Source organism: Elgaria multicarinata, chromosome 17 (assembly GCF_023053635.1).
Source record: "Elgaria multicarinata webbii isolate HBS135686 ecotype San Diego chromosome 17, rElgMul1.1.pri, whole genome shotgun sequence".
NCBI classification, from domain to species: Eukaryota; Metazoa; Chordata; class Lepidosauria; order Squamata; family Anguidae; genus Elgaria; species Elgaria multicarinata.
Genome location: NC_086187.1, coordinates 26,406,605 through 26,427,465, shown reverse-complemented (window position 1 = coordinate 26,427,465; position 20,861 = coordinate 26,406,605). Strand labels below are relative to the sequence as shown.

Sequence of the window (20,861 nt, the reverse complement as noted above, 5' to 3'; positions counted from 1 at the left end):
GAAGTTGTAACGCATGAGGCATGGAGAGCAGTGGGCTATATAGCCTTTGAAAGCTTATGCCAAAATAAATGTGCGGGTTTTTAAGGCGCCACAAGGTTCTGGTGTTTTGGCTGCAGTGAACTAACAATGAACTACCCCCTCTGAAAACGGTTACGTTGATTATGGCAGGAACAACTGTGTGAACTAAAGTCCATTTCATCTGATGAAGTGGACTCTAATCCGGGGAAGCTTGTACCATAGGGTGACCCTATGAGAAGGAGGACCGGGCTCCTGTATCTTTAACAGTTGCATAGAAAAGGGAATTTCAGCAGGTGTCATTTGTATATATGGAGAACCTGGTGAAATTTCCTCTTCGTCACCACAGTTAAAGCTGCTGGAGCTATACTAGAGTGACCAGATTTAAAAGAGGGCAGCTTTAAATGTGATGAAGAGGGAATTTCGCCAGGTTCTCCATATACAAACGACACCTGCTGAAATTCCCTTTTCAATGCAACTGTTAAAGATACAGGAGCTCAGTCCTCCTTTTCAAAGGGTCACCCTATTGTACCATAATACATGTGTTCTTCTTTAAGGTGACACAAGGCGCCCTGTTCTTTCTTCATTATATAACTGTAAAGCTCTGTGCAGTTTGGAGGAACAACAACAACAAGGTGCTAAGTGAGGCGCATGGTGCTGCCGGGAGTGACGCCAATGTGACGTCACGTTGGGCCTTAGCAACCAACCACTCTGGATTCGCAGTGCATTCATCATATCAGGTTTGGTGATGTAAGAAAACCCAGTTTGGATCACGTTAGAGCCAACGGAGCGGCGGTGTTGGTGTTGGTAGCAGGCCTGCCATCGCCACCCGTCCCTCCCATCGACTCCATCCACGCCTCCCGCGGGCCAGAGGGGCCGAGAAGCAAACGATGGGGGGGTTGGGAAGCGAGCCAGCGGTTTATGTTTACCCCCGGACGGCGACTTCCGGGTTGAGGGCCGGGAGGCGGTTCCCATAGCAACGCCCCTGTCAAGGCCCGGCGCGCCAGCCCCGCGTGGCGCGGCGGAAGTGACGCGCCCGCAGCGCGGCCCCGTGACCCTCGAGGCGGCGTCGGATTGGCCCGGCGCGGGCGGCGTCGCTTCTGCCGTTGGAGAAGGAGAAACAGGAGCAGGCGGAGGCGACTCCTTCCTTGCCGTCCCCGGCCCGGGCCCCGCTCCCGCCCGCCCTCCCCCCCTCCCGGCCTGGTCTCCCGAGAGGCGCCAAGATGGCGTCCGCCCTGGAGCAGTTCGTCAACAGCGTCAGGCAGCTCTCGGCCCAAGGTGAGCGCCGGGCCGGGCCGGGCCGGGCTGGGCGGGGGGCGGCCTCTCGAGGGAAGCCGGGCCTCCCCGGGCCCTCCTCAGGCGAGCCACGCAGGTGGACGGCAGCAGCCGCCCCCGCCCTGCCCTCCTGGGGATGTGGCGCGAGGACGCGAAGAGTGTGTGTGTGTGGGGGGGGGTCAACATTCAATTTTATACTCCATTTATTTAAGGTGACCCTATGGAATGGAGGACAGGGGGGCTCCCGTATCTTCAACACTTGCATAGAAAAGGGAAGTTCAGCAGGTGTCATTTGTATATACGGAGAACCTGGTGAAATTCCCCCTTCATCACAGCAGTTAAAGCTGCAGGAGCTATACTAGAGTGACCGGATTTAAAAGAGGGCAGGGCACCTGCAGCTATAACTGGTGTGATGAAGAGGGAATTTACCCAGGTTCCCCATATATACAAATGACACCTGCAGAAATTCCCTTTTCAATACAACTGTTAAAGCTGCAGGAGCCCTGTCCTCCTTTTCATAGGGTCACTCTAGTATAGCTCCTGCAGCTTTAACTGCTGTGATGAAGAGGGAATTTCACCAGGTTCTCCATATATACAAATGACACCTGCAGAAATTCCCTTTTCAATACAACTGTTAAAGCTGCAAGAGCCCTGTCCTCCTTTTCATAGGGTCACTCTAGTATAGCTCCTGCAGCTTTAACTGCTGTGATGAAGAGGGAATTTCACCAGGTTCTCCATATATTCAAATGACACCTGCAGAAATTCCCTTTTCAGTACAACTGTTAAAGCTGCAGGAGCCCTGTCCTCCTTTTCATAGGGTCACTCTAGTATAGCTCCTGCAGCTTTAACTGCTGTGATGAAGAGGGAATTTCACCAGGTTCTCCATATATTCAAATGACACCTGCTGAAATTCCCTTTTCAATACAACTGTTAAAGATACAGGAGCCCGGTCCTCCTTTTCATAGGGTCGCCCTAGTTTAAACCGTGGTTATGTAGCCACCATGGTTAGCATGGTTCACATGGCACGCTAAGTAGAGTGATGGAACATGAGGAAAGCTTAGCTATCATAAGATTGTTATTATTATTATTTAGCCAGCTCCTATAACACACCTCTCTATACTTCCTCACTCTTCAAAATATATTATTCATTTATTTATTGAATTTATATCCTGCCTTTTTTCCTCCAAGGCACCCAAGGTGGCATACATAATCCTCTCCATTTTATCCTCACAACAACATCCCTGTGAGGTAGGTCAGGCTAAGAGTCTGTGACTGGGCCAAAGTCACCCAGTGAGCTTCCATGGCTGAGTGGGGACAAGAACCCGGATTTTCCGACTCCCAGTCCAACACTCCAGCTACTACACTAAAAATGGAGAGGGCAAGAAGGATTATGTATGCCGCCTTGGGTTCCTTGGAGGAAAAAAGCCGGGATATAAATTGAATAAATAATAATAATAATACACTACACTTACTGTACCTGCTCTATAGTTTGGTAGATCGATCCTTGCAAAGGATAAGGTATTCAAAGATGTTTGTGGTGTGTATAGAAAGAAATGCACCTCCTCACACACCTTTCATGCCTTACACTGGTTGTTCAGGGTAAATTAGAAAACAAAAATGAAACCTTAATGTAAGTTATCTGACACACAGCATGACTTCATGCATTAAATTTTGTGGCAATCAAAAACTGTATTGGGGAGAGCACTGAAGAAAGGTGAGATGCGTTTGGGATATATTTGTTTATGAAGTTGTGTTGTTGATGTGTATTGATTTAACAGAAGGTTGAATGACAAGCTCTGGGCCTCTTGCACATAACTGTAGCAGATAGGCCTAGTTTTCCCAGTTTTTACTTAAGTTATTCTTTGGACATGCAGAATCCTGATACCTTGTTCTGAAATGCACTTTGTGGGATTTTGTGTAAAGGGGTCTGTGCATTTATCAAAGCAGTATAAACGTGTGTCTCAGAGAAGCAACAGTAATCTTTTTGGGCTGGAGCTGTAGGTTGCTTTAAGTTGCTTTAGCTCGCCTCTTTTAATTTTTTATTTTAAGTGTTTGTATTTGTGACCTGGTGTGTGATGGGAGACAACAGCATGGCTGCTGAAAGGTTTCTAGAACATACTGTATATTTTATATTTCTACGATAGCATTTCTCAGACCTCTGAATTTGGTGGAGGGCCCTTCTTAATTTACTCTGCCTTCTGGGACCCCAACCTCACACTGCCCCTGACGGCCACGGGAGATTCTTGCATGCAGTAACATGCAGCCTTTTCTCAGGTGTGGTAATCTCTGGATTGGGCAAAGGGAATTTTTTAAAGGATAATTATATTCTTCTAAAGATATCAGGCACTGGTACTTTCTAGTTTCATTTTGTTTCTGTTATTTGTCTAAGTGAAACAAATATTTCAAATTTGTGGTCTTCAGTTTCAAATGTTAAGTCAGCCTTATCTTTGTAGATGCTAGATATGCACAGACTCATTGGTAAAATGCTGTTTGCATGGGTTTTTTTTTCCAGACTTGTTTTCTTTAAGAACTCAAATTTTCTTTTTTAAAATAAATACATCAAAAACTTTTTACAATACCAGTGGTTCATATAAATACTTATTCCTACGTTCTGGAAAAGATTGCATTTGCATTTACTTTTTACTAACTAGCCTAGGATTTCAGCCATGGTGCTGTCCATGGTATTGTTTTTGTGGGGCTGAAGGTTTCCAATCAACTGCCCCCTCCAACGCCATCCCACAACTTCCTGCTGCTGTCTTACTCAGACTCTCATGCTGCAAGAGTGAAGTGAAGTGTGTAATCTACTTATGAAAGAGTACATGTAAACTACTCCTGGTTATTTAAAGTGAGTACCTTAGCATAAAATTCCTGGCTCAAAGAGTTGATTTGCCTGGGTGTATTTATGTATTTTTATGTATTTATTTTATTTAAAATATTTTTATGTTGCTCATCAGCCAAAAGGCTCCCAGAGTGGCATATAATACAGTTAGTAAAAACAAGACAGCCCTTTAATTAAGACAGCCCTTACTTTATTTAAAAGTTTGAATAAATCTATGTACTCTTTGTAAACTGTTCTTGTATTGAATTATTTGGGGAACCTTCCCTCTTGCTAAGCCTGGACTACAGTCTGCCAGTTGGGGTTGAAGTTTCTGGATGTAAGGAGAACCCTCTTGGTTAATCCAGTATATTATTGTCCAAACTGATATGTAACACCCCACTTTTCCTGTTTCAGGGCAAATGACCCAGCTTTGTGAACTGATCAACAAAAGTGGAGAACTGCTAGCAAAAAACCTCTCTCACCTGGATACAGTGCTTGGTGCCCTAGATGTGCAAGAACACTCGTTGGGTGTTCTTGCTGTTTTGTAAGTGCTGATTTCCTTTATTTGAAGTTTTCACTCTAGGTTTGAATTGTGTATGGGTGTGCTGTCCAAAACGTCATGGGGCTATTCTTCACCTTTATGAAGATAATGCTATTTTTTTAAAAAGGTTGGGAAATGTGAATTGTATTTTTTTTAAAAAAAAGACCTGTGGGTAGAACACTTAAGGTGTAATTTAGTTAAATGCAGTGATTGTTAATATCATTTATGAAGAATTCCTAGTCTGCTTTGGGCAATGCACTCAGCAGAATGGGCAGGGGGTAGCTGAACCTGGTTCATTGTGGATATTGTATCAAACATAGCAAAAATGGCTGCATGTTGGTATCGTTAGATTTTGTTCTGCTGCAAAAACTTGGAAGAAAGATGTCTTGCTAACATGGAAAGGAGTTATGTGGGCAGTCGTGCTGCAAATATTTTGGGTCAGGGTGTCATGAGAGACATCCATGGCTATTCTGTGCATGTTGTGCAAGGTGTGTTGAAATATGAAAACCTAAAAGATTATGGATATCATGTTATAAAGTCAGTTTCTAGACATCTTGCTTTTACAAAGGTTTATAGGCTTTTGAACAGTGACTAGGAAGGCACATTTTGGGAGTGGGTTCTCCCCCGTGTCAACCCTTTGATAAACGGTTGACACAGCAACTGTACTTAAAAATCATGGTCTCAGTCTGTAAAACAGCCTATAAACAAGAGCACTACATCTATCCAGTGACAGAAGGAAACAATCCAAAGTTGCTGTGGAGAGTTAGTTTGTGTGAAGAATAAAAATGACTTTTCACACCTGTTCTGTGAAGCTTTCACAGCACAACCCAGCTCTGTGATTAAGCCTAAGGATGTGCAGCTGAAACAACTTCATGCTGTCTCCCTCCTTTTATTCTTTCCCTGTGTTGAATTTTAGATTGCAAGTTCCTTGGGGCAGGGACCTGTCCCCTTCTATTCTGCAAATTGACGCTGATGGCACCATATCTGCTAATGGCAGGTTGGGAAAGCCTGTGCTATATAGATCATATTCTGTAGTGTATTTTCCCACTTGGTTTTTTCAGTACTCTCTGGAAACTGTTAGAAGAAATCATACAATTCTAGTGACTGTAACATTTTTCTTCTCTGTGGATATGCGGTGTGTTGAGCCGGGTTGGTTACAGTTATTTGTTTAAAGGTTTTGGGTGGTGATGGATGCAGTCCTATGAACTGAAGTGCTTTGCACTGGATTTGTCTTTTGGCTGCCATCTTTGAAGTGGATTTGAGCAGGTCTACTGCCTTGCCTTAGACATGGGGATAGATGAAGGTTTTTGACCAGCAGTAATAAAAGTGTGAGCAGATTCAAATGGCTTAATTTCCTTAAGACTTGAGAATAAAAGCTGTTGAGTTTTGAACTTGAGAATAACAGATGTTGAACCTCAAAACTTTTGGGTCTTTGACCTCTGTTGCTTTGACTGGTGGAGCAGGTTGACAAGGAAGACACCCACTGAATTTAACACCATTTTGGAGATTTCCATTCCATAAGCAGAGCACCAGCTAGCAAAAGCTTTTGCCATGTGAGGAAGCTGAAGACTTCTTGGTAGCGTTGATATTTTTACCTGCCAAATTCAGCCCTCTAAATGGCCACACCCTGTTCCCCTGATCCCTTTCCCCGACCTCTGGTCATTTGGTGGTTTCCTGGCTCTTGTACAATTTCCCCCCCCCCCATTCTAGAAGGTTGGAATGCTTCTCCTAAAGCTTAGTTAACTGGCAGTAAGAGGGCCACACTCCTTTTCCCTGTGGCCCTGCCAGCCCACCACTAGAACGTGCCTCCAAGAGACTTCTCCGAAACGGAGTTTGGCCCCTAGGCCGAAAGAGACTCAACCGCCTTGTTCTCCTGTGGCTGGATTCACAAAATCAGAGTTAGCTGTGAACTCGGTACAGCCAGTGGTACCTTGAGTGCTTTCACTTTTCAGCAGTGAAAAGTGCTCAAGTGACTGTATTGTCAGAAGTCCTATTCAGGCATTCAGCTTCAGGGTTTAAAGTACGCGCAAGGGGGAAGAGATGAGACAAGCTCTCTTGCTCCACCACCTCCAGGTGTCGAGAAGGGACTCCTGTAGCAGGGAGCTTTCTGCCGCCGTGTAGTTTTAGAGCCCCGGTTTTCTAGGGTTCTGCATCACGTGGGCTCCCCTGCTGCAGAAGTTTGCCTTCAACATACAGAGGGTGAGAAGGGTGACAACAGGGTGGGGGGTGGAGTTAGCATGTTCATTCTGTTGAGTTATGGCATAAAAGTTGATTAGTTATGGCACAGACTGGGATTCTGGCACATAACCTTTTTGTATTAAGTCTCTGTCTGGGCCTCCAGAGACTAGCAGAGAATGCAGCGGTTCTCAGCCAAGAGACAGCAAAGACATGAATCAAGGCAAAGATTCTTGTAGGTTAAAACAAACCTTTTCACTGGCAAATACATATAATTTAGTTATGGCAGTACAGATACAAATACTTACAAACGGTCAGTCAATACAGCACACATCAAGTGGTAATGGGGAACAAGCAGCAGATACTGAACATGCAAAACACATTTACTTTTATAGACAAACTGTACAATGATGCAACTCCTTGCAACCCTTAATTGAAGACAATCACTTAGACAATTATTCAATTATTACACTTAATGTCCAGGTGTAGAGTTGACCTTTAAGTTTCTGCTGAGTCCTCTGTTCTTCCAGATACTCAGCAATTAACAAAGCAATGGAAAGCATAACCAAGATCCATTCCAGGATCCAACACATCCTTGCTCCCCCTCCTCCATGCGCTCTTTAAATTCTAAAGCTAAAGGCTTGAACAGGGCGAAAGCATGGCCAGTTTCAGGAAACAATTCTTCGTATTCTGGAAGGGAGATGGGTCTCCTGTTATCCAGCCAACTGATATGATCTTGGAGTTGCTGGCTCCTTTCCTTCAGGGCCTCCTCTGTTCTTTATCAGCAGCATTGCAATAAAAGCAGTTTCTGTAGAATTCCTTGCTTTGTGCAGTAGGGGGGAATACGGAACCCTCCCTATACAGTGTAACGCAAGGGTGGGCCACTTATAGGGCAAAACATCTGGAGTACTGCAACTCCCATCAGCCCTCACCATTGCCTAGGCTGGCTAAGCTTGATGGGAATTATAGCTCAAAACATACGGGGTGGGAGCTACAAGTTACCCACCCTTGATGTAAAGCCTTGGTCATGTCAATCCTCTTTGATTCCTTCCATCCACCGTGTTCAAACAGACTGACTGAGGAAGCGCCATGAAGACAGGCATTGGTGTGGGGCTGATCTTCCTAGCTGTGGCTGTGTATAGCCAACCTCTGTGATTTCCTGCGGCTCTTAGGAGCTGTGTCAGCTTTATCCCTTCGTGAAAGCTACACCTTTCTCCATGCCCAAAGATTCCGCTGCTTCACCTGTCTCTAAGGTTGAGACCTTAGAGCTGCTGACAGAAAAGCAAATACTAAGTATGTTTTCTGTCTTCTTTTTTAGGTTTGTGAAGTTTTCTATGCCCAGCGTCCCTGACTTCGAAACGTTATTCTCGCAGGTTCAGCTTTTTATCAGCACCTGTAATGGAGAACACATTCGATATGCAACAGACACTTGTGAGTTGGTTCCGCAGTCCTGTGTATCCCCAAATTTGATGTGTTCTCCTATTTGGGACTTCTCAATTGTTTTTCTTTCTTTCTTTTATGTGCCTCTAGTTGCTGGCCTGTGTCACCAGTTAACAAATGCCCTTGTGGAACGGAAGCAGGTAAACAAGATGAAACACAGTCGTTTAAATAACAACATAGTTGTTAGATTCTCAGAGCTTTGGGTTAGTGGTTGTTTTCTGGAGAACTTGCACTTCTTTGTGCAGTAATGTTGCCCCTTCTCTCTTGCCCGCCTCTTGGTATGAAGTCACTGCTTTGGGACTTCCAGCCCCTAGGGCAGGGAATGTGTTACAATAGAAACTAGGTATTTTCAGATATGCTAATCCAAGGTAAAGCCATTGGTGGTTTTTCTGTTATAAGTGTTGGCACGTGAGTCTGTATGGACCTCTTACATTTCTGACAGGCCCTGCGAGGAATTGGTATTCTCAGGCAAGCCATAGACAAGATGCAAATGAACACCAACCAGCTGACCTCAATACATGCAGATCTATGCCAGGTAAGGAATTCTAGTAAGTTAATGTACTTAGCCTTCAAGGGTTCTTGCAATGCAGAACGTTCTTAACAGCCTCCAGACCCCTTCCAGCCTTAAATTCCTCTGAATAGGTTGGAGTAGAATCATAGAATCATAGAATAGCAGAGTTGGAAGGGACCTACAAGGCCATCGAGTCCAACCCCCTGCTCAATGCAGGAATCCACCCTAAAGCGTCCCTATAGAATCATAGAATAGCAGAGTCGCGGTGCTGCTTCAAAACTCCCTTCCTAAGCTAGTTGTTTTCTGAATCATTCATAATGGACAGTAGGGCAACAGTGACAATAAATGTTCCAAATTTGTTTCTACATCTCCCCCTCAATTCAGCCTCAGAGTGGCGAAAGTTGCATACAGCTATAGACTTTATAGTATAAAGCATTCCAGATGGCATATGGTGCTGCCAGTAACTTGAGCTGCACGTACACCTTGTAGCTTTAGGTAGGTCTTTAAATTGGCATTAGGTTACTGGAATAGACTGGGAAACTTGATCTGGCCCTTTCAATCTGGCACCGTAGATGAGACAGGTGATGAGAGGATTTACAGTGCTGTGCTTGCTTCCAACAAACCAAAAAGCCTAGCTAGGAAACGACCACATTTGCACAAGTGACGCTAATATACATTGGTCTGAACATATGACTTGTATACCTTTCAGGGATCAGGTGTGTTTGCAGAAATTAAAATGTTTTGTTAGAGACAAGAATAGTAATGGAAATTTGAAGGTTTGCAAGTGCAGGTGAGCAGTAGGGAAATAGGACTCAGTCAAATTATTCAGAAGTTCTGCTGCACCTTCTCAGTTAAGCCTAAAAGTTTGCATTAAAGCCGGAGTTGCTCAACGTAATGGGGTCTGCATGTTTTGTAGATGCAGCTGTATGCAAGTAGAGATCTTGTTCTTAAGCATGTGAAAGTAGCGGCTGGTTTTTTTTGTTTTTGTAACTCTGGTCTGTTTCATTTTAGCTCTGTTTGTTAGCAAAATGCTTTAAACCTGCCCTCCCATATCTAGATGTGGACATGATGGATATTTGTAAAGAGAACGGGGCATATGATGCAAAGCACTTTCTATGTTACTACTACTATGGTGGAATGATATACACTGGGCTCAAGAACTTTGAAAGAGCGCTCTACTTCTATGAGCAGGTAATGTTTTCCTTTGGGTGTGGAAGGAGAGGTCTGTCTGCCTCAGGAGGGGTCAGCTTGAGGTTCTAACGGCCATGTAAAAAGAAGTGTAGAAATGTACTAACCTGCTTGCCCTCAGTTCTTGAATGCAAGACACTGGGGCACGTCAAGAGCCTGAAAATAAAATAGACTCATCCAAGTTACAAAATCGCCCCTCCTCACCTGGAGGCGATTCTTACTCCCCACAAGAGAATAGGCAAATGACTATTTACAAATCCAGTTTTCATCCGTGATCTACTTAAGACGTGTTTAATAACAATAATAAATAAATTTATTTCTTACCTGTCTCTCTTTAGATTGAGGCGGGGAACAACATTAGTACAATACAGTGTAAATCAGATACATAAAATTAATTAAAAGAGCATTGTGATGGTTTTCATTTCCTCTCTCTCTCTCTCTCTCTCTTTTGTTTCTCTTGTGTTTCTCTTGCTCAGGCTATAACTACTCCCGCCATGGCAGTCAGTCATATTATGTTGGAATCTTATAAAAAATATATCCTAGTTTCATTGATACTACTTGGCAAAGTGCAGCAACTTCCAAAGTACACCTCCCAGATAGTGGGTAGATTCGTTAAGGTAAGACTCCAGAAAATCGTCTTATATGGATACCTTTGGGGGTAGGATCACTCCAATTTCTTAGAGGGAGAGGCTAGCTCACTGGTAAGAGCACATCCGTTGCAGGCAAGGCCTCCAGTTCAATCTGTGGCATTTCTAGCTCAAAAGATTTGGGGAAGCAGGACTGGGGTGAGGGTGCGGGAACTTAAGAGTGCTGTTGACACTCAGAGTAGTCAAAACAGGCTAGATCAGCCTTCCTCAACCTGGGGCACTCCAGATGTGTTGGATTACAACTCCCAGAATGCCCCAGCCAGCTGGCTGGGGCATTCTGGGAGATGCAGTCCAACACATCTGGAGCGCCCCAGGTTGAGGAAGGCTGGGCTAGATGGACCTGTAGAGTGATTTGCATGAAGCAGCTCTTGAGATCATTTGTCCCTGACGAGGGCAGTGGGGGGGGTGGAGGTGGGGGGCTCATTTGTGATTAAAGTGCCAGTCCTTGCATCTTTTAAATCTGTCTTGTTTTCTCCTTGCAGCCACTTAGCAACGCCTACCACGAATTAGCGCAAGTGTATGCAACCAATAAGCCCTCAGAGTTGCGAAATCTGGTGAACAAGCATAGCGAGACTTTTACCAGAGATAACAACATGGGCTTAGTGAAGCAATGCTTGTCATCCCTCTATAAAAAGAACATTCAAAGGCTAACTAAGGTGGGGCATCCGTTCTGCTCCGTGTTTTAAGCACGCTGGAGGGGCGGAGAGGGTTTTGTAGCCATTCCCAGATGTTCCATTGAGTCCATGGGAATGTTATGTGGAATTGTTGTAGATCGCAAGCTGAATATGAGCCAACAGTGCGATATGGCTGCAAGAAAGGCCAATGCTATTTTGGGCTGCATTAATAGAAGTATAGCTTCCAAATCACGTGAGGTACTGGTTCCTCTCTATTCGGCCCTGGTTAGGCCTCATCTAGAGTATTGCGTCCAGTTCTGGGCTCCACAATTCAAGAAGGACGCAGACAAGCTGGAGCGTGTTCAGAGGAGGGCAACCAGGATGATCAGGGGTCTGGAAACAAAGCCCTATGAAGAGAGACTGAAAGAACGGGGCATGTTTAGCTTGGAGAAGAGAAGATTGAGGGGAGACATGATAGCACTCTTCAAATACTTGAAAGGTTGTCACACAGAGGAGGGCCAGGATCTCTTCTCGATCCTCCCAAAGTGCAAGACACGGAATAACGGGCTCAAGTTAAAGGAAGCTAGACTCTGGCTGGACATCAGGAAAAACTTCCTGACTGTTAGAGCAGTGCGACAATGGAACCAGTTACCTAGGGAGGTTTGTGGGTTCTCCCACACTAGAGGCCTTCAAGAGGTAGCTGGACAACCCTCTGTCAGGGATGCTTTAAGGTAGATTCGTGCATTGAGCAGGGAGTTGGACTCGATGGCCTTGTAGGCCCCTTCCAACTCTGCTATTCTATGATTCTATAAGTGCCATGCTGAAGGTCTTCCGTCACACGGAAAAAGTTATTGTGGAGACTTCATGGGCACAACAAGCTAAAATGGTTCCTGGCTTGCATGGCTTCTAATTATACATCTCTCTATTGTTCTATGCTGTGCAGAATACTGCCAGTTCCCTTCAAGATGCGAGTCTCTTAGGGCAGTGGTGCTCGGACCAGATCCAGCTCAGAAAGCCGTGCCCCTTTTCCCCCTAACCACTGATTCTTGGGTTTCTCGGCTTTTGTGTAGATTTCCCCCCAATCCTAAAAGGTTGGCAGTTACTGCCAATAAGAGTGCTATGTTAAAATATGCTGGTATTTGGGGGGTTTCGACCTCACCCATGTTAAGTATATGAAAAGAAATACTTGCTTAGTCATTAAAATTGTGTGTGTATGGCTATCTCAGGGTTAAACAGAGAAAGTATATCTGTGGGCAATTACCTTGAGATAGAGGCTGTTCTGGGAACCTTGCCAAGATTCTAAGTTAGCCTCATCACAGCTGTATGTAATGTAGATAAGAATTGTGTAGATCTGTATATAGTCTCTCACTTGTGTAAAATGGAACTGATCACTGCTTACTGATCACTGCTCTATGATCACTGCTCTCTGTGTATGCCTCAGTGTGCTGATCTGAACTGATCTGAATTGAACTGCACAGAAGCCTGAAGGAAATAAACCAGCTCTGCTGTGTAAGACCTGTGTGATGTGTGTTTGTTTCTGAGCACAAACAGAGTTCCAGAAAGAGAAAAGTTCTGGCAAAATAACCCAACAAAGGTTATGGGCCCAGTCCAGTCCAGTCTAGCCTAGACCAGCCTACGCCAGCCTAATCCAGGCAGAAGAACCAGAACTTGATGGGAACGGTGCAGTATCAGAACCAGGAGTCTGCTAAAACAGAAAACTGTTGATGAAGGAAGACATCAAGCTAAAGCCAGTGCTGCAAAGTGAGGAAAAATCTCAGTCGGCTGACTCTGAGGAGGACTCTGAGCAGAAGGACGGTGAGATACCAATTCCTAAAGCAGAGGAAATGGCAGGAGCTAATATGTCTGGTTTGCATCAATTGTTGGAAAAGCTGAATGACTCTAACTATGCATTATGGTCTTACAAAATGCAAATGTATCTGATTCAGGCTGAACTGTGGTATGTAGTCACAGAGGATCCACCAGATAGAGCAGATCCACAGAATGCTAAATGGTTTAAGGACGATGCAAAAGCAATGGCAATTATTGCATTAGCTGTGGAAGACTCTCAAATTTCCTTCATTCAGTTTTTGAATACATCAAAAGAGTGCTGGAATGCGCTACAAGCTGTATATCAAAGAGAAACAGCGGGCAGTAAAATAATTCTAACCCGGAAACTGTATGGAATGAAGCTGAAACCAGGGGAGTCTATGTCAAACCATTTGAAAAGCATGAGAGAAATCTTCAATCAACTCAGGGCACGAGGGATGGAGTTTACAACTATACACCAAGTCTATGTGATTTTGTCAAGTCTTGATTCATCGTACGACGCGGTTGTCACCATGATGGAAAGTCAAGAGGAGAAAAATTTAACCCTTGAGTATGTAGCTGGAAAACTACTGGAAACCTATGAAAGAAGACAAGCTTCAAAACAACAGAGCCTTAAACATCCTGTGGCTGAATTTCAACAAAGCCATAAATCTTCTGATGTGGTGGCTGCATTAAAGGCAAGGAAATGCTTTAATTGTGGTTCCACAGAACATTTACGGCGGGATTGCAACAACAACAAGAAGAAAAAGCAGTCGACAGCAAAGTGGAGAGAAGAAAACAACATGAATGAAGCTGAATCAACAAAGAAGTGTCTTCTAGCAAGAGTCAAAGAGACAATGAATCCTTGGTTTTTGGACTCTGGGGCTTCAATAAGTATGGCAAAAGACAAACTTTCATTTGTTACCTTGGAAACTTCTACTTCAGAGCAAAAGTGTGTTACCCTTGCAAATGGAACAAAAATCCAGATTTGTGGTGTGGGTAATGTATATTTTGATTGTCTGGGAGTTGAACTACAAAGTGTTTTATATGTACCAGAATTAGAAACAAACCTTCTAAGTGTGTTTCAGTTAACAGAAATGGGGTATGAGGTTTGTTTTACTGAAGAAAATTGTACTATAAAACAGGGAAACAAGGTGTGTGTGCAGGGAATAATGAAAGAATCTTTGTATGTGATTAATACTTGTACAGAAAATGAAGTTGTAGCCAGCAAAGTCACAACAAAAACAATAGCCAATTGCAAACCACACCAAGAGTGTATCCATTTAATTCATAAAAGGTTTGGTCATGCTAACTATAAAACAATTTCTAAGATTCCAGAATTGTGTGAAGGGGTGAAAATCAAACCATGTTCTAACTATGTAGAATGTAATGTATGCAGTGAAACCAAGTGTCATAAGTCAAACATTCCAAAACATAGTGAGAGAACAACAAAAAGAATTTTTGAATTAATTCATGCAGATCTTGCAGGTCCTTTTGAGACAAGTCAAGGAGGAAACAGATTTTTCTTGTCTATTGTTGATGATTACAGTAGATTTGGATTTGTGTATGTGTTAAAACAGAAGAGTGAAACTTTTGGAAAGTTCAAAGCGTTTGTTAAGTGGAGTAAAAATAGATTTAAAGAACCTATAGCTAATCTAAGAACGGACCGGGGAGGTGAATTTCTTAGCAACCAATTTAAAAAATTCCTCAGTGATGAAGGTATACAACATGACCTTACTGCTCCATATTCACCATTTCAAAATGGAGTTGCAGAAAGGAAAAACAGAACCTTGCAGAACATGTTAAGAGCTCTATTGAGAGAGTCAGGATTGTCTAATCTGTTCTGGGCAGAAGCTTTGTCCACCTCAAATTATTTGTTAAACAGGCTTTACCACTCTGTACATGAAAAAACTCCATATGAAATGTTTTACAAAAGAAAACCTAGAGTGTCACATATAAGGGTTTTTGGGAGTAAATGTTTTGCTCATGTTCAGAAAGAAAACAGACCAGGAAAGCTAGCTCAAAGAGGTTTGGAATGTAAACTGTTGGGATATGATACACAAACAAAAGGCTACCGTTTGTGGTCTCCATATCACAAAAGTGTAATTGTAAGCAGAGATGTAGTTTTTCATGAACAAATGCAGGAAACAAAACAGTATGTAAGTTTGCCTGTAGAACAGAAAGCTGTAGAAACAGAAGAAATTCCTGAACAATCTCAGCAAGAGAGGGAGGGGGAAGAAACTGTAAAGGAGGAAACTATGCCTGTAACTATGCCAAGACGATCAGAAAGGGAACGCAAAGCTCCAATTCGTTACTCAGATGAATACCAAAGCAAACAGGTTTCTCATAGAGCTTTACTGATAGCCTATGAACCTACTTCATTTGAGGAAATTCAGGAGATGGAACCTACAGAAGCTCAGGGCTGGCATGAAGCAATGTCAGAGGAAATCAGAGCAATGGAAAAAAATGAAACGTGGGAGCTAGTACCTTTACCTGAAGGTCGTAAAGCCATTACCTGTAAATGGGTATTCAAAGTAAAACAAAATGAGGAAGGACAGGTGGAACGTTCAATGGTAAAACACAAAGAGATGCTTTTAAAGCTGGGTCTCAGATTGTAACACAATTTAAACAACATGCGCAAGAGGAGGACTGTTAAGTATATGAAAAGAAATACTTGCTTAGTCATTAAAATTGTGTGTGTATGGCTATCTCAGGGTTAAACAGAGAAAGTATATCTGTGGGCAATTACCTTGAGATAGAGGCTGTTCTGGGAACCTTGCCAAGATTCTAAGTTAGCCTCATCACAGCTGTATGTAATGTAGATAAGAATTGTGTAGATCTGTATGTAGTCTCTCACTTGTGTAAAATGGAACTGATCACTGCTTACTGATCACTGCTCTATGATCACTGCTCTCTGTGTATGCCTCAGTGTGCTGATCTGAACTGATCTGAATTGAACTGCACAGAAGCCTGAAGGAAATAAACCAGCTCTGCTGTGTAAGACCTGTGTGATGTGTGTTTGTTTCTGAGCACAAACAGAGTTCCAGAAAGAGAAAAGTTCTGGCAAAATAACCCAACAACCCATCCCTGGACCGTGCCCCCCCCCCCCCCCGGGTTTCTCTGAAATGGAATTTGGTCCTGGGGCTGAAAGAGGCTCAACACTCCTGCCCTAGGGAATGGGGGTGGGGCGGATTGTTGGAAAGAGAGGCCTTTGCATCTCTTAACACTTTTGCTCTGCTTCCGAATTTCAGACGTTTTTAACGCTGTCATTACAAGACATGGCAAGCAGGGTGCAGCTATCGGGGCCTCAGGAAGCAGAAAAATACGTCCTTCATATGGTAAGGCATGATGCTTTTGATGAGTTTTTAAACTGCAAAAATGAAAAGTCAAATCAGGTTTATTTGGGTAAACCAGTTGTGCATCTGCTGCGTTCAGAGTGGTTTACAACCTGTTAATAAGTATGTTAGTGACACCCGTCTCGCCGAACAGCTGTCAGTAATCAAGTCCTTCACAAAATGCAAATCAAAACTAAAGAAAAGAACTTCTGTCATCAATATAATACAATAACAATATTCTTAACCCCCGTTAAGTGGCAGGATAGATTTATTTATTTTAAAATATTTCTTCTGCACCTTTCGTGGCAGAAACCCTCCCAAGGTGGCTTATAGCAATAAAGTATATAAAAACAGTTTAAATGTTAAAAGCGAGAAAACAGTAAAATAAGAGTAATAAAAGCCAACAATGAAACCAGCCAGATAGGAGCCCTTGGGAGCCGGGCAGGATCCGCATCGATCCCTTTGTTGTCTGGGTGAGATTGCCAGGGAGGTTAATCAAAGGCTTTCATAGGCCCAAACTATAACATGCTTAAATCTTTTTCCTTTCCTTTTTTTCAGATAGAAGATGGTGAAATATTTGCAAGTATTAACCAGAAAGATGGCATGGTCTGTTTCCATGATAATCCTGAGAAGTACAACAACCCAGCTATGCTTCACAACATTGATCAAGAGGTAAATTAACCCGTCATGTTCACTTTGATTGTGATTTATGTGAGTAGCAGAACGGGATTGTACCGCTAAGACCGGGGGGGGGGGCGAGAAGGGGGGACGGAAGCCACGCCAGCACTTCTCCATTCTTCCCTGTGTTTTGAACTCTACGAATTAAACATGCCTATGCATCATGTAAAGACATTGCAGCTGACCTCTGCTCATTGTTGTGCTAGTTTTGTACTTGCAGGTTTGGTTTGGTTTCTCCTGACATGCAGGAGAGAATTAAAAAATACGGTTCTGTCTCACTTGCAGTCCAAAGATATATACTCAAGTTGCTCATATTTTGCAGCCAAGGAACACTGTAGCAGAGAGATAATCAACTAGCAGAAGGCTGGCCATGACAGAACAGGGTGGTGTTTTTTTACTTGCTATTAAACAATTGGGAATCCAAGACCCTTTGCTCGTCTCCTGCAAATCACCTAGAGATCTGCCATTAGTTCCAGATCTGCTTTCCACCCATCCTTGCTATAGAAGCGGCAGAAGTCGGGTCCAATTTCGTGCTAGCTGATCATCGCTTCATTTTTGTTATTGATTTGTTGCAGGAGTGTTTTTCTGTGGGCTCGGAATGAATGGCAAATGAGAGCTCATGAAGGATAAAGGGGCTAGTGAGTGGGCTAGTGAGAGGGAGGAATCTTGTGGCAAGCTGGCTTTGTGTGCCAGTGCCTGAGAATCCTAAAACATCTGAAACTAACGAACTGTGGCTGTTCTACATAATATGACTCTTCTTAGATGCTGAAATGTATAGAGCTTGATGAGAGACTGAAAGCCATGGATCAGGAGATCACTGTGAACCCTCAGTTTGTGCAGAAGGTAAGTGTCAAAGCTAAGCTCCGTTTGCTTGCGTGCCAAAACGGATTGAAAGGCTGACCCGTTATCCACAGCTTTCAGCAAATGCTAAACTTTTATGAAAGTTCTGTACTGTTGAACATAAGTGAAAACAACAGCAATACCCCATTATATCTATAACTATAAAGCAAGCATCTCCATTTGGACAAAAAAAACCCACAGTGCATTGCTACTTAACCAGAAGGGTTGTCCCATATGCACCCCTTATCCTCTTACTCAGAGGACATGGTGTTTTCTATCGGATTAACAATATTTATTTATTTATTTATTAAATTTATATACCGCCCCATAGCCGAAGCTCTCTGGGCGGTTTACAAAAGTTAAAAAAACAGTGGACATTTTAAAAAGTATGCAAAATTTAAAACCATCAAAAAATATAAAAACAACAGTATGCAGTATCCATTTTAAACAACAATTATTATTATTATTTATTTATTTATTTATATAGCACCATCAATGTACATGGCTCTGTACATGGCTGTTGTACAATGTACAACAGTTCTGGGGTCCATTTAAAAAAACCCACAAACTTAGCATATGTTGTTAAATGCTGTTAAATACAGTAGCATGTTTTTCTTTGAAAAGACGTTCTGTTCCGTCCTTCCGAATTGCAGCAGTTTTCATATGGCTGCAATTTAAGTGGGCAATGGCATATGAGTTGATTCTGGTGTTCATAGAAAGCATGTGGTTGATTCCTCTGGGACTGTATCACTTGTGAACTGCCCAGAGAGCTTCGGCTATTGGGCGGTATAAAAAAGTAATAAATAAATAAATAAATAAATAAAATTCAGGGAGAAAGCTCAACATATATCTCACCCACAGGCAGAAACTCCTCTTCAGGAGAAGCTTAAATTCAAGCCAGGGACAATCTTGCAGAATATATACAAAAGGAAGTCCTTCTGCAAGGTCAGGCTTTTCTCCCTCTGCCCCAGCGGTGTCTGCTCTGGCTAGCAGTCGCTGTCCAAGGTCTCAGTCAGAGGAAGGCCTTTTCCTCAGCTGCTACCTGATCATGATAACTGGAAATGCCAGGGTTTGAACCTGGCACCTGCTGCATATTTATTATTTATTTATCTAGAATATTTATATACCGCTCCCCATCGAAAAATTTCGGAGCGGTGTACAAGGTAAAATGAAAATAAAAACAGAATAAAACAGTTAAAACAAAATTTAAAAGAAGCAAAAACAGAAATCCAAGGCTATGTGTTAGAGAAAGGCTTCTTGGAATAAAGATGTTTTCAGGAGGCGCCGAAAGGAGTACAAGGTTGGTGCCTGCCTGACCTCCAGAGGCAGGGAGTTCCACAGGAGGGGAGCCACCACGCTGAAGGCTCTTCCCCTGGTGGACTCCAATCGGAGGATGGATCTATGTGGGACCACCAGGAGCAGACCTCAGTGACCGGGCAGGTTGGTAAGGGAGAAGGTGCTCTCTCTCTCAGGTATCCTGGTCCCAAGTTGTTTAAGGCTTTGCACACAAGTACAAGAACCTTCAACCTGGCCCGGTAGCGAATAGGCAGCCTGTGCTGTTCCCTCAGCAGAGGAGTTACATGCTGGAAAGGGGCAGCTCCAGACAACAGCCGAGCTGCAGCATTCTGCACGAGCTCCAGCTTCCGGAGCAGCTTCAAGGGCAGCCCCACATAGAGCGCGTTGCAGTAATCCAAAATTACTGCATACAAAAATTTTTGCATACAAAATAGGTGCTTTACCACCAAGCTATGGTTGCTTCTCCATATGTGGGGTTTGCAGGCAAGATTGCCTTAGCTGTCATCTTGGAGAAATTGATTCTCATGTGGCCCTTAATAAATGGTTTCAAAAGCTTTCATCTTCCGTTCACAATTATGTAAAGATACAGGAAGTGGGAAGCAGCAGCTTAGAGGGAATTGGGAAATGATTTGTGTTAATGTTTTGACACAAAATCAATCCCTGATCCTCCATGTACCTGTTGTTGTTGCTGCTGTTGTTGTTGTGTCTTTTGGAAATAGGTATTGGCTAAACCATTCTTCTTTTCCCTTAACAGAGTATGGGTACCCAAGAAGATGAGTCAGGAAGCAAACCATCCAGTTATTCTTGATTTGAAAATCACATTTTGCTTTGCCACTCTGTTGTAGAGCGCAAGAAATAAAAATTAAAAAAAATAAAAGCTAAAGAGAACTACCTTTAGGATCCGAGTGTTAAAAAAAGAAAAGGAAAAGCAAATCCAAAAAGAAAGCAGAGAACTGACTGTTTCACCTGGACATTGAGAAAAAAAAATTAAATGATGTCTTCTCAGTACTGTACGATTTCAAAAACATGCTCTGCAAAGAAAGGAAAAAAAATATCTCATTCTGTTGTGGATTTATCTTGCGATTAACATGGTTATTGAATTAAATAATTTACTTTTTGTTTTATGTGGCTTGAATGTTGCTGTTTTTATAATGGCCGTTTCCCCCCTCCATGCAAATTTCAGAAAGTTTTAACTTAATTCAAGGAACGAGAGGTATGGATGAGATGAAAAACAATTGGTAGCTAGTCTAAAAGCATTTTTCCTTCAGTTGTTTTCTTCCTAAAATACAGGCTTTCGTGAACTCTTTGTATGATCCAAACAGCTTTTATTAAGGGTGGGTGGGGAATATTGAATATTCTCCCACCCCACCCTGAATAATTAAACTGGCCCAGGCCTTGTACTTGGGGGCTGTTGCTAGATTAAAGGCCTGACACGCTGACAGGCAGAGAGGTGGGTGGAGAATTTAGTTCTTTCCCAAATCGCTCTGGTGACACACACTTCCAGAGCAGAGGATCTGGCCTGACTCTAGGCTGTTTGACACAGGAAACTGTAAAATAGCCTTCCCCCTGTATCCAGAAGCCTCCAGATCACTGTATCACCCGCATGTTTATGGCTGGTCACTGTCGCCTCATGCTCTGCGATGAAAGCTCGGAGTTAATACAGTGTCCCTGGCAGGCCTGGC

General features: G+C 43.1%; 2 protein-coding genes across 2 annotated transcripts in view; one reads left to right on the top strand and one right to left on the bottom strand.

Moving 5' to 3' along the window:
• MPRIP (myosin phosphatase Rho interacting protein) overlaps positions 1-20,861 on the bottom strand; it is a 477,073-nt gene that overhangs the window by 274,741 nt on the left and 181,471 nt on the right. The window lies entirely within an intron of this gene.
• Positions 1,208-20,303, top strand: COPS3 (COP9 signalosome subunit 3). Its single transcript, XM_063143138.1, has 12 exons — positions 1,208-1,293; positions 4,523-4,652; positions 8,143-8,255; positions 8,355-8,404; positions 8,707-8,799; positions 9,787-9,966; positions 10,440-10,580; positions 11,093-11,266; positions 16,282-16,368; positions 16,924-17,037; positions 17,806-17,886; positions 19,934-20,303. Exons 1-12 carry the CDS (start codon positions 1,239-1,241, stop codon positions 19,985-19,987), a joined length of 1,272 nt encoding a protein of 423 aa, XP_062999208.1. The 5' UTR covers positions 1,208-1,238; the 3' UTR covers positions 19,988-20,303.

What these genes read in the sequence shown, in the direction of transcription:
- COPS3 (XM_063143138.1), top strand. Translation starts at nt 1,239, where the DNA reads ATGGCGTCCGCCCTGGAGCAGTTCGTCAACAGCGTCAGGCAGCTCTCG. An exon ending in CAGGCAGCTCTCGGCCCAAG is followed by an intron (nt 1,294 to 4,522) that starts GTGAGCGCCGGG and finishes TTCCTGTTTCAG; the next exon opens with GGCAAATGACCCAGCTTTGT. An exon ending in ACCCTCAGTTTGTGCAGAAG is followed by an intron (nt 17,887 to 19,933) that starts GTAAGTGTCAAA and finishes TTCCCTTAACAG; the next exon opens with AGTATGGGTACCCAAGAAGA.